The sequence below is a fragment of the Notolepis coatsorum genome, assembly GCF_963971535.1.
Source record: "Notolepis coatsorum genome assembly, contig: SUPER_6_unloc_1, whole genome shotgun sequence".
NCBI classification, from domain to species: Eukaryota; Metazoa; Chordata; class Actinopteri; order Aulopiformes; family Paralepididae; genus Notolepis; species Notolepis coatsorum.
In genome coordinates, this window is record NW_028174883.1 from 569,121 (window position 1) to 581,416 (window position 12,296).

Consider the following 12,296-nt stretch of genomic DNA (forward strand, 5'->3'; position numbering starts at 1 on the left):
CTGTTAGTTAGAGCTCAGTACCTGGACATTAGAGCTCAGTACCTGTTAGTTAGAGCTCAGTACCTGGACATTAGAGCTCAGTACCTGTTAGTTAGAGCTCAGTACCTGTTAGTTAGAGCTCAGTACCTGTTAGTTAGAGCTCAGTACCTGGACATTAGAGCTCAGTACCTGGACATTAGAGCTCAGTACCTGTTAGTTAGAGCTCAGTACCTGGACATTAGAGCTCAGTACCTGTTAGTTAGAGCTCAGTACCTGTTAGTTAGAGCTCAGTACCTGTTAGTTAGAGCTCAGTACCTGTTAGTTAGAGCTCAGTACCTGGACATTAGAGCTCAGTACCTGGACATTAGAGCTCAGTACCTGTTAGTTAGAGCTCAGTACCTGGACATTAGAGCTCAGTACCTGGACATTAGAGCTCAGTACCTGGACATTAGAGCTCAGTACCTGGACGAACGTGGCGCTGAACTCCTGCTCCAGCCACAGGGAGGCTCCATGGACGGTTCCGAGCACCAGGGAGGCCGTGACGTTCACTATCTCACCAGCCGGGTTGTACCGAACCACGTAGGCAACCTGTACCAGAAAGGTCTTTATTGACAAGTAGTTACAAGGAATTTTATTTGGCCGCTTTTGGTGCGACATTAACAGGACAGGCAATTACGGTAGAATGAAATAAAAAGGTAGAATAAATTAAATGGAATATAAACTAAATTAAAATAGAAGCACAATAGAATAGAATAGAATTATAAAAGAGGCCAGGGCTGTTTGTGCAGCAGACAATTCTACAAATAAATACTGTGGGAAAAAAACATAAAACAACCCCCCCCCCCCCTCACCATCCATAAACAGGGTTCCGACAGACATTGCTAAATGAAATGCAAGGACTTTCAAGTACTTTTTCAAGCACTATTTTCATTTTAAAAGGATCCAATATTTATGGCTTAAAAACTATTTCCGACAATTAGTTACACTTTAAATTAAAAATTAATATTTCTTGATTCAGAACAATGTTATCATGGATGAACAAAACTGTCAATGCGAATGGTTGATTTGAATTTCAAGGACTTTTTAAGCACCTTGTCAAAAGATTTGCTGTTTTCAGGGAATTCCAGGCCTGGTCTTTTTTTTGTAAAGAAAATCAAGCACTTTAAGCACTTCAAGGACCTTGTGCGAACCCTGATAAAAGAATAACATTTAGGAAGTGAAGTGACTTGAAGGTCTCACCTGCAGAACCACGTTGGAACACACAGTGGGGCTCAGTAGAACCGGGTCGAGGTCTCGGTCACCGGCGCTGACCTTCACCTGGGCCCCTTCCACAGACTGCAGGATGACTGATGTCGTCTCCACGGCAACCGCCTCCAGGGAGCAGAGACAGTCAGCCTGTCAATCAACATTCATCCGACTCCACATCTGCATAATGTAGTGAAAACCACTGGTCGGCCCCACAGCTGCGCTTCGGTTCAAACAGGCCCCGCCCACCAGCAGAGGCCCGGACTGACGAAGCAAACGCACCCTGGATCGACCAAACATGTTCTCTAGTCTTTCACCTTGTAGAGGAACAGAACAGAACATGTTCTCTAGTCTTTCACCTTGTAGAGGAACAGAACAGAACATGTTCTCTAGTCTTTCACCTTGTAGAGGAACAGAACAGAACATGTTCTCTAGTCTTTCACCTTGTAGAGGAACAGAACAGAACATGTTCTCTAGTCTTTCACCTTGTAGAGGAACAGAACAGAACATGTCCTCTAGTCTTTCACCTTGTAGAGGAACAGAACAGAACATGTTCTCTAGTCTTTCACCTTGTAGAGGAACAGAACAGAACATGTTCTCTAGTCTTTCACCTTGTAGAGGAACAGAACAGAACATGTTCTCTAGTCTTTCACCTTGTAGAGGAACAGAACAGAACATGTTCTCTAGTCTTTCACCTTGTAGAGGAACAGAACAGAACATGTTCTCTAGTCTTTCACCTTGTAGAGGAACAGAACAGAACATGTTCTCTAGTCTTTCACCTTGTAGAGGAACAGAACAGAACATGTTCTCTAGTCTTTCACCTTGTAGAGGAACAGAACAGAACATGTCCTCTAGTCTTTCACCTTGTAGAGGAACAGAACATGTTCTCTAGTCTTTCACCTTGTAGAGGAACAGAACAGAACATGTTCTCTAGTCTTTCACCTTGTAGCGGAACAGAACAGAACATGTTCTCTAGTCTTTCACCTTGTAGAGGAACAGAACAGAACATGTTCTCTAGTCTTTCACCTTGTAGAGGAACAGAACAGAACATGTTCTCTAGTCTTTCACCTTGTAGAGGAACAGAACATAACATGTTCTCTAGTCTTTCACCTTGTAGAGGAACAGAACATAACATGTTCTCTAGTCTTTCACCTTGTAGAGGAACAGAACAGAACATGTTCTCTAGTCTTTCACCTTGTAGAGGAACAGAACAGAACATGTCCTCTAGTCTTTCACCTTGTAGAGGAACAGAACATGTTCTCTAGTCTTTCACCTTGTAGAGGAACAGAACATAACATGTTCTCTAGTCTTTCACCTTGTAGAGGCCCCTCCCCCTGCCCCCCCCCCCTCCCCCTGCCCCCCCCCTGTGTAATATCACTGTTGCTCTTCAAGCCAAAACATACAGGATACAAAACGTTACTTACTGTAGCATTTCTGTCCTTCCCCTGTGAAGCAAACAAGACAGAACATATTAACTGTTACATATTAACTGTTACATATTAACTGGATCTGGATGCAGATTAGAGTGACTCACCGAGAGGATCTGGATGCAGATTAGAGTGACTCACCGAGAGGATCTGGATGCAGATTAGAGTGACTCACCGAGAGGACCTGGATGCAGATTAGAGTGACTCACCGAGAGGATCTGGATGCAGATTAGAGTGACTCACCGAGAGGATCTGGATGCAGATTAGAGTGACTCACCGAGAGGACCTGGATGCAGATTAGAGTGACTCACCGAGAGGATCTGGATGCAGATTAGAGTGACTCACCGAGAGGATCTGGATGCAGATTAGAGTGACTCACCGAGAGGATCTGGATGCAGATTAGAGTGACTCACCGAGAGGACCTGGATGCAGATTAGAGTGACTCACCGAGAGGATCTGGATGCAGATTAGAGTGACTCACCGAGAGGATCTGGATGCAGATTAGAGTGACTCACCGAGAGGACCTGGATGCAGATTAGAGTGACTCACCGAGAGGATCTGGATGCAGATTAGAGTGACTCACCGAGAGGATCTGGATGCAGATTAGAGTGACTCACCGAGAGGATCTGGATGCAGATTAGAGTGACTCACCGAGAGGACCTGGATGTCAGATTAGAGTGACTCACCGAGAGGACCTGGATGCAGATTAGAGTGACTCACCGAGAGGACCTGGATGCAGATTAGAGTGACTCACCGAGAGGATCTGGATGTCAGATTAGAGTGACTCACCGAGAGGATCTGGATGTCAGATTAGAGTGACTCACCGAGAGGATCTGGATGCAGATTAGAGTGACTCACCGAGAGGACCTGGATGTCAGATTAGAGTGACTCACCGAGAGGATCTGGATGCAGATTAGAGTGACTCACCGAGAGGATCTGGATGTCAGATTAGAGTGACTCACCGAGAGGACCTGGATGCAGATTAGAGTGACTCACCGAGAGGATCTGGATGCAGATTAGAGTGACTCACCGAGAGGACCTGGATGTCAGATTAGAGTGACTCACCAAGAGGACCTGGATGCAGATTAGAGTGACTCACCGAGAGGACCTGGATGCAGATTAGAGTGACTCACCGAGAGGATCTGGATGTCAGATTAGAGTGACTCACCGAGAGGATCTGGATGTCAGATTAGAGTGACTCACCGAGAGGATCTGGATGCAGATTAGAGTGACTCACCGAGAGGACCTGGATGCAGATTAGAGTGACTCACCGAGAGGATCTGGATGTCAGATTAGAGTGACTCACCGAGAGGACCTGGATGCAGATTAGAGTGACTCACCGAGAGGACCTGGATGCAGATTAGAGTGACTCACCGAGAGGATCTGGATGCAGATTAGAGTGACTCACCGAGAGGATCTGGATGTCAGATTAGAGTGACTCACCGAGAGGATCTGGATGTCAGATTAGAGTGACTCACCGAGAGGATCTGGATGCAGATTAGAGTGACTCACCGAGAGGACCTGGATGCAGATTAGAGTGACTCACCGAGAGGATCTGGATGTCAGATTAGAGTGACTCACCGAGAGGATCTGGATGCAGATTAGAGTGACTCACCGAGAGGATCTGGATGCAGATTAGAGTGACTCACCGAGAGGACCTGGATGCAGATTAGAGTGACTCACCGAGAGGACCTGGATGCAGATTAGAGTGACTCACCGAGAGGACCTGGATGCAGATTAGAGTGACTCACCGAGAGGATCTGGATGCAGATTAGAGTGACTCACCGAGAGGACCTGGACCCCAGATTAGAGTGACTCACCGAGAGGACCTGGATGCAGATTAGAGTGACTCACCGAGAGGACCTGGATGCAGATTAGAGTGACTCACCGAGAGGACCTGGATGCAGATTAGAGTGACTCACCGAGAGGACCTGGATGCAGATTAGAGTGACTCACCGAGAGGACCTGGACCCCAGTGTAGGTGTGGAGGCTCAGAGCCGGCAGAGAGCTACAGTCCCTCAGGAGCTCCAGGCTCCGGGAGCAGCGAGCGCTCTGCTGCTGTAAGAAGGCTGAGGAGACAACCAGGTCAAACTACTGATTAAACTGCCCGTCCAATAGAAACATGTCAAAATAATCCCACCTCCCCACACGTCATACACAGTGAACATTGAACGTCACTCTCTGTTTCACTTTTTATCTTTGGTTTAACGTTCAAATCAAGCCCCTCTCTAAATCAAGCCCCTCTCAAAATCAAGCCCCTCTCAAAATCAAGCCCCTCTAAATCAAGCCCCTCTCAAAATCAAGCCCCTCTCTAAATCAAGCCCCTCTCTAAATCAAGCCCCTCTCTAAATCAAGCCCCTCTCTAAATCAAGCCCCTCTCTAAATCAAGCCCCTCTCAAAATCAAGCCCCTCTCAAAATCAAGCCCCTCTCTAAATCAAGCCCCTCTCTAAATCAAGCCCCTCTCTAAATCAAGCCCCTCTCTAAATCAAGCCCCTCTCAAAATCAAGTCCCTCTCTAAATCAAGCCCCTCTCTAAATCAAGCCCCTCTCAAAATCAAGCCCCTCTGACCATTTGTTCTGTTTGGAACATTTCAAAACACAAAAGCAAGACATGATTTGAAAGTCATTTTGTGGTTTAGGTTAGGGTTAAAGGTCAGGGTTAGTTAGAGTTAGTTAGGGTTAAAGGTCGGGGTTAGTTAGAGTTAGTTAGGGTTAAAGGTCAGGGTTGGTTAGGGTCTGTGAACTACTGTTGAGGTTAGTTAGGGTTGAAGGTGCTAATGCAACATTAACCCTTAGCTCCACGGATGGGGAGCTAATGATGCTAATGATGGAGCATCGCCGTCGGTTGTGTGATAGTAAAGGGTTAACCGGCTGTCGTGTGGCAGTGAAAGGGTTAACCGGCTGTCGTGTGGCAGTGAAAGGGTTAACTACCTATAGGATTCATGTCAACATTACCTACCTATAGGATTCATGTCAACATTACCTACCTATAGGATTCATGTCAACATTACCTACCTATAGTATTCATGTCAACATTACCTACCTATAGGATTCATGTCAACATTACCTACCTATAGGATTCATGTCAACATTACCTACCTATAGGATTCATGTCAACATTACCTACCTATAGGATTCATGTCAACATTACCTACCTATAGGATTCATGTCAACATTACCTACCTAGGATTCATGTCAACATTACCTACCTATAGTATTCATGTCAACATGACCTACCTATAGGATTCATGTCAACATGACCTACCTATAGGATTCATGTCAACATTACCTACCTATAGTATTCATGTCAACATTACCTACCTATAGGATTCATGTCAACATTACCTACCTATAGTATTCATGTCAACATTACCTACCTATAAGATTCATGTCAACATTACCTACCTATAGGATTCATGTCAACATTACCTACCTATAGGATTCATGTCAACATTACCTACCTATAGGATTCATGTCAACATTACCTACCTATAGGAGTCATGTCAACATTACCTACCTATAGGATTCATGTCAACATTACCTACCTATAGGATTCATGTCAACATTACCTACCTATAGGATTCATGTCAACATTACCTACCTATAGGATTCATGTCAACATTACCTACCTATAGGATTCATGTCAACATTACCTACCTATAGTATTCATGTCAACATTACCTACCTATAGTATTCATGTCAACATTACCTACCTACAGGATTCATGTCAACACAGTGGGTGGTAACGCCTGGAGCCGGTAAACGCATGGCACGCCTCTCGCCCTCCTCGCCCACTGCTGCCACCACGTCCCCGAACTGAAACCACGAAGCCACAGCAGGTGAGACAACAATCTACACGCTTTGGTCATAAAGCAGGAACAATTAGGAATTAGAAACACAAAGTCATCAATTCAATAGTCACTCCATCAAGAGTACAAAACAACAGACAGAAATCGGATGTCTTTGCCTGCATCCCTTCAGTCCATTCACATGTACATCCAGGCCAGGAGAACTAGAGTGAGTGAACGTAAGGTTATTCTATAACCCTAGTTATATGAGTATAGCGAGCGCTCTGCTCTTAGTGGAACTATCCCTTTATCCACTCTAATAATGAATACTTTTCTCCACATAAGCGGGGTCGTGGCCACACCATCAGCTCCTTCCCAAGTCTTTCACCACCGAAGGCGAAGACCACGGGGTCCTCAGTGAGTCAGAGCAGAGCGCTCGCTATACTCATATAACTAGGGTTATAGAATAACCTTACGTTATAGATCGTATAGCTTACGCTCTGCTCTTAGTGGAACACAGGAGCTGAGCAGAGCGGAAGCTCGACAGATGTACCCGCTGAGGCCCCCCACAACCATCAGAACCGGGGAGGACCCGAGCCCCCTGGACCCCCCTAGTGGAGGACGGGAGGGAATCGGATCCGACTGTGCGAAGAGGGTTTAGCACCTCAAAACGAACAGGGTGAGCAGACCGTGGGACTTACCTTCACTCAGAAGGACCCGCGACCACTCAGGCGCGCATCCCACATGCCACCAGGGAACGGATGGGAAGCAAAAACACCTCCGTCACAGCCCCCAACATCACGGGGTCGAAGGTCAAGAACCCATCCCTGTGGCAAGGCCGTAGCAGCGGAGTGCGGAGGTCCCAGCCCTAGGACAACCTGAGGGCCAGGACCCCCCGAAAAAGGGGGCCTGGTGAGGCCAACGAGGCTGCGGCATCGAGACCCCACCAGACGGTCACTGGTGACATCACCCCCCACATCGCCAGCGTATCAGACAGGGCCCAAACAAGAGCAGACCCTTCCCCCCTGGCACGCCGCCCTGAAGCACCCTATTCCCAGGGGGTCCCCCATCCAAGAACTACCAGGGCCGAACCTGCTTAGTTTCTGAGATCTGACGAGATCGGGCGTGTCCAGGTTGGCATGGCTGTAAGCCCAGAGAGGCTACCCCCCCACAATACTGTGGGGCCAGACGGCGCGCCGGGGAGACAACCCCCAAGGGGGTTGATCCCTCAATCCAGGCAACAGGCCAGAACTCGACCTGTGCCTGGAGCACTGCGGACTAGACAGGCGCATAAGGGGTTTACTGTGAGAACAGTACCCGGCGGAAGGGGTGTTCGGTATGCTGTGCACCATGTCATGACCTCCACAAACCCGACCCCCCATCCAGCAGGGTCGAGGTTCAAAGGAGAGGCTGACACAATTGGCAGACATCATGAAAAATGCGGGGGCATACTCTCGGGCAGACGGGGTCAAGCCCGGCCTCAACCCGAGAATCGACTCTGCTACCAACACACCGGAGAACCAACCACCTCCCTATGTTTAGTTTAACAGGAGGCGGTTGTTCCCTTAACCCACCAAGAAAACCTAGAAAATAACTGTGCGTATACACAGGCTATACAAGCAGTACAAGTGTTTCAGTTTTCAAAGGGTTAACCCAGGACAACAGGTCGACGAGAACGAGTCCGGACCTGGGCCTGGCGGACCGGGACCTACACAGGGATGCCTAGAGGGGCTGACAGCAACCACCCCGACAGCCCCCTCCCATCCCCGCCCAGCAGAGGGAGGGAGGGGTGAAACAAATGGAGAAGGACCAGGCCGCCTAACACAGCGCAAGGTACAACACAGTATGGACCAAGCACGTCACAGCTAGGGATGGGTACCTTTCACATTTGAACCGATACGGTACCGGTACCTGTGAATCGATACCGGTACCCAACGGTACCTTTTTTCGGTACTTTAGTCTAAAAAAGATTTATTTACCTACCTCAGTCGTGAAAAAAAAAATTCTAACTTCAAATAACTACAATTTCGACCGTTTTCGGCTTGCCATTGCTCTAACTGCTTTGTTGTTGAATCAAGTCAAATCCTAGGTAAGCATATATTGTGCGTGTGAACGTTGACATGAAGAAAAAAAAAGGTAAAAAAAAAAAAAAAGGTAAAAAAAGGTTTTTTTTTTTTTTTTTTTGTATCTCACTTGAGTCGATACTCGGTAGTACCGACGTGTTTCGGTTCGGTATCTCAAAAGAACCGAATTCGGTACCCATCCCTAGTCACAGCCATAAAGTGGTTCCACATTGGAGACACCCAGGGCCAGCGCTATATGCACGTCAAGAACCCGAAACACATCAATGGTGAATTCTAATAAGAAACACCAGACAACGTTCCCTCCATGCCGTCTGGGACGAGGAGCAGGAAGCCGGTCAATAAGACACAGACACGGGTCTCATATGACGCGTCTGAGGGCAACCCCGTCAATTCTGCTCTTTACATAAGAGGGGAAGACAGAAGTTCCCCCAGAGAGACCTCTACGTGAGTAACAATTGAAAAAGATACATACAATACAATGTATAATAATAATAATGTATAATTATACAATAATAATTGGGCCAAGTGACCAACGGCCCAATACACACTGTAATAGAGAGCATCGCATCATCCAACTTTGACAATGACAGCGGTCTGCAGCACAGAGCCTGAAAACTCACGGATGTCTCCTGGCCAATAGGAAAACGCGACCAGTGACGTATCCCATGGCCGGGGGAAAAACCTGTGACCCACCCATCCTAACATGGAGTGGAACCAGGGAACCCCCCCCCCCCCCTTTCCCCCTTCCTGTGATGCGCTGACCCCTCAGCCAACAGGGAGACTGACAGGTAGGAGGTCCCACCTCCCGGCCAATCAGTAAAGAGGGGGAGGGATTTATTAGTCCACCCCTTATGACCCCTCACCCCTGATACAATGCAACAACAAAGCAGAGCCATGACACCAGTCATAGCGCGCTACATGAAAGCGCATTATACCTGTTAGGCCACAGACGATAACCTTGTTTGTGCAAAAAAGTTTTATACACGGCTTCAGGCTCTGAATTTGTACACCTTTACCCTAAAGTAAGAAAAACACAGACCAAAGAGAGGGGCCAAAGGCCTTGGTCCAAGAGCTATACATGTAAACTTCTGTAGGCTAACACCTAACCTAAGTTGTGGACTCAATGCCACGTTTACTTAAACGTGAAAAACACGATACACACAACCCTCTTTCACAATAAAAAAGGCAAAAGTTCACTCTCACTATTGCAAGAGGAACGCCGTCTTTTATGACGAGAGAAGACATAAGTCCTCGACCAAGTGTTAGCTACAGGCCTTACTAAGTCCATAATAGCGATCAAACAATTTTCAGAGAAAACTGCACTCTCCTAAGCAAGAGCACAACCCCAGCAGTAGCTGAGGGATTACACCGTATCCCCCAAAATATAGTGAATCAACACACGTTTTGAAAACAAAATCATATTTGAGGGGGGGGGGCAACCCGGGGAATAATTTCACCCACCCCCTCACCACCTCACCCCTGATACGACGCCAAAAGAAAAAACAGAGCCGTGACACCAGGTGCATGGCGCGGCAGATGAAGCACATGCTCATCTGTAGAGTAAAGCTTTACATCATGCAAGCCAGCCACAGCCGATAACCTTGTTTGAAAACTTGCCACTCGTTATTTTTACCATTACCCTTAAGTAAAGAAAATAACAAGCTAAGAGAGGACTCAGGCCCTCGATCACATGCCACTATGTACAGCGCTGCAGGTTAACACCCAGCCAGTTGTGGACTTAGCCACGTTGTCTAAATGAACACACACAACTTCTCATCATACAACAAAAAACCCCAGTTCATTTTTACTCACGTAAAAAATAACGCCGTTTTTAGGTAGAGAGACCGACACAAGCCTTGGCCAATGCTAAAACCCAAGCTATACAAGACAGGGACCAAGACAATTCTCACACAGCACACGTCGTATCTCCAAATGCAGTGAAGCAACATATGTTTTGTTAAACAAAGACATCGTTATTAATCAAAACATTCGGGAGGGGGAGGAAGGAAGAGTGGGGTAATGTCCAATGGACATCTTACCTGCACCTCGTACGCAGGACGAAAGGCAGCAACACAGGCTGGTCTACCACGTTGACGAAGCCTCTCGCTGGCTGGGCCAGAAGCGGCGGCAGCTGGAGCCTCACTCCAGAGATGACGCCGCAGTCAGAGTGCCAGGGCCTGCTACTTCCTCACGGCTAGCGCCAATGGTTGTAGCACAAGCTAACAGTTTAACTCCAGGCTAACTGATAGCTAACGTTTCGAGCCGAGCGTAGCCGCCAGCTAACGTCGTAGCTTAACAGCTAACTGGCTAACAGGTAGCTCATACCGGCTATCGATAGCCACTAGCTAGCGCAGAAGCAAGCTAAGCGGCTACTACTGAAGCTGAACAACGTGGGAAATAGCGATACAGGCCAACACTACTGACAGCCGCCGTCTCTTCCTCTTTTTATCCGAAGAAAAAAAGGGGAAAAAGGCAACACACGTCCCACTCACAGGACGGTGTTTACCAACAGCGGTATCGGCAGCAAGCCCCATAGCAAATGCATCGCATCCACGCGGACTGCAGCCGACCTGAGCTCGGAGATATTCTCATAATGAACACCAAGCTCACCCCCCTCGCGCCGGGTGTTTTTCGTCTCGAAAAGCGGGGCCAGCGCAGCGGCAGAGGGTATCCGTTTGTCCAGAGACCCGGGGAATTGAACCGCAGATTCGGAATCACGGTGCCAGGAAAACAAAGCTACGACTTCACTGAGGAGGAGCTATGTTATCGTGGGGCATCAGACTAGAACCCCCTCCACGCCGCTAAGGGGCAGTGAAAGGATTCCAGCCTGGAGCAGACCTTCGCAAGCTGCACAGTTGTCCCCTCACAACTGACACACCCGAGGCTCGCGTCGCAAAAACATCACCCGCCCAGAGTGGCCGTCAGCTCTCACACAGCCGAACGTCTCCTGAGGCATAGTATCCAGCTGCAGAGCCGGAGACAATGCCGGCGGGGATTGCTCAGCTATGCGTGCCCCAATGCAAAGCGCCGGTGGAGGCCAGAACGATCATCATCTTCTAGACTCTCCAGTGGTGAAGACATTATCGCTTTACTTTCTCGAAAAATAGTGAGAGAGAAAACAAAGATACAATGTCAACGCAGCTCCTCTTCTCCAATAACTATTTCGGCACTAAACTTAAAGTGGTGTTGTACAGACACTTTTCGGTGGTGAAAATAGGGAAGGAGCTGATAGTGTGGCCACGACCCCGCTTATATAGAGGAGCGGATGTGGGTGTGGCCAGGTGGATGGGTGTGTGCATGTGGAGAAAATTATTCATTATTAGAGTGGATAAAGGGATAGTTCCACTAAGAGCAGAGCGTAAGCTGTACGATCTATAACCTGCTATTGTTGACTGAGTTAAGAGAAGCGACTGGTGTCTACTGCTGAGTAGTTCCTCCTTCCAGAAGTAACTGTAGGTAATGAAGTTACTGAAGCCCAATGGATTACATTAAAGACTTTAACCCAGTGATCTGCAACAGATGACATTTTAAAAAGGAACCTTCCCAAAACTCAGAAACTCACCAGGTAGCCAGCGGACGCCTCCCCTGCAGACACTGCTGCCCCAGCCTCCCTCTCAGAGCCATGGATGTAGTCTGCTGCCCTCCTGAAGAGCCCGTCAAAGTTCCTGGCTGACGGCACGGCGGGCGGAGGATGAGAGAGGCCTTCAACACCTGGATGGAGACAAACACAACACTTTAGGATGAGAGAGGCCTTCAACACCTGGATGGAGACA

At 47.9% G+C, this 12,296-nt stretch overlaps 1 protein-coding gene across 1 annotated transcript in view; it reads right to left on the reverse strand.

Moving 5' to 3' along the window:
• Nucleotides 1–12,296, reverse strand: part of tctn1 (tectonic family member 1) — a 52,186-nt gene that overhangs the window by 20,844 nt on the left and 19,046 nt on the right. Inside the window, exons 4-9 of the mRNA XM_084338266.1 lie at nucleotides 12,086–12,234; nucleotides 6,365–6,467; nucleotides 4,608–4,720; nucleotides 2,649–2,669; nucleotides 1,219–1,350; nucleotides 442–567 (exon numbers count right to left, since the gene is read on the reverse strand). Coding sequence (XP_084194392.1) covers nucleotides 442–567; nucleotides 1,219–1,350; nucleotides 2,649–2,669; nucleotides 4,608–4,720; nucleotides 6,365–6,467; nucleotides 12,086–12,234 — 644 coding nt within the window. The remainder of the gene's footprint in view (nucleotides 1–441; nucleotides 568–1,218; nucleotides 1,351–2,648; nucleotides 2,670–4,607; nucleotides 4,721–6,364; nucleotides 6,468–12,085; nucleotides 12,235–12,296) is intronic.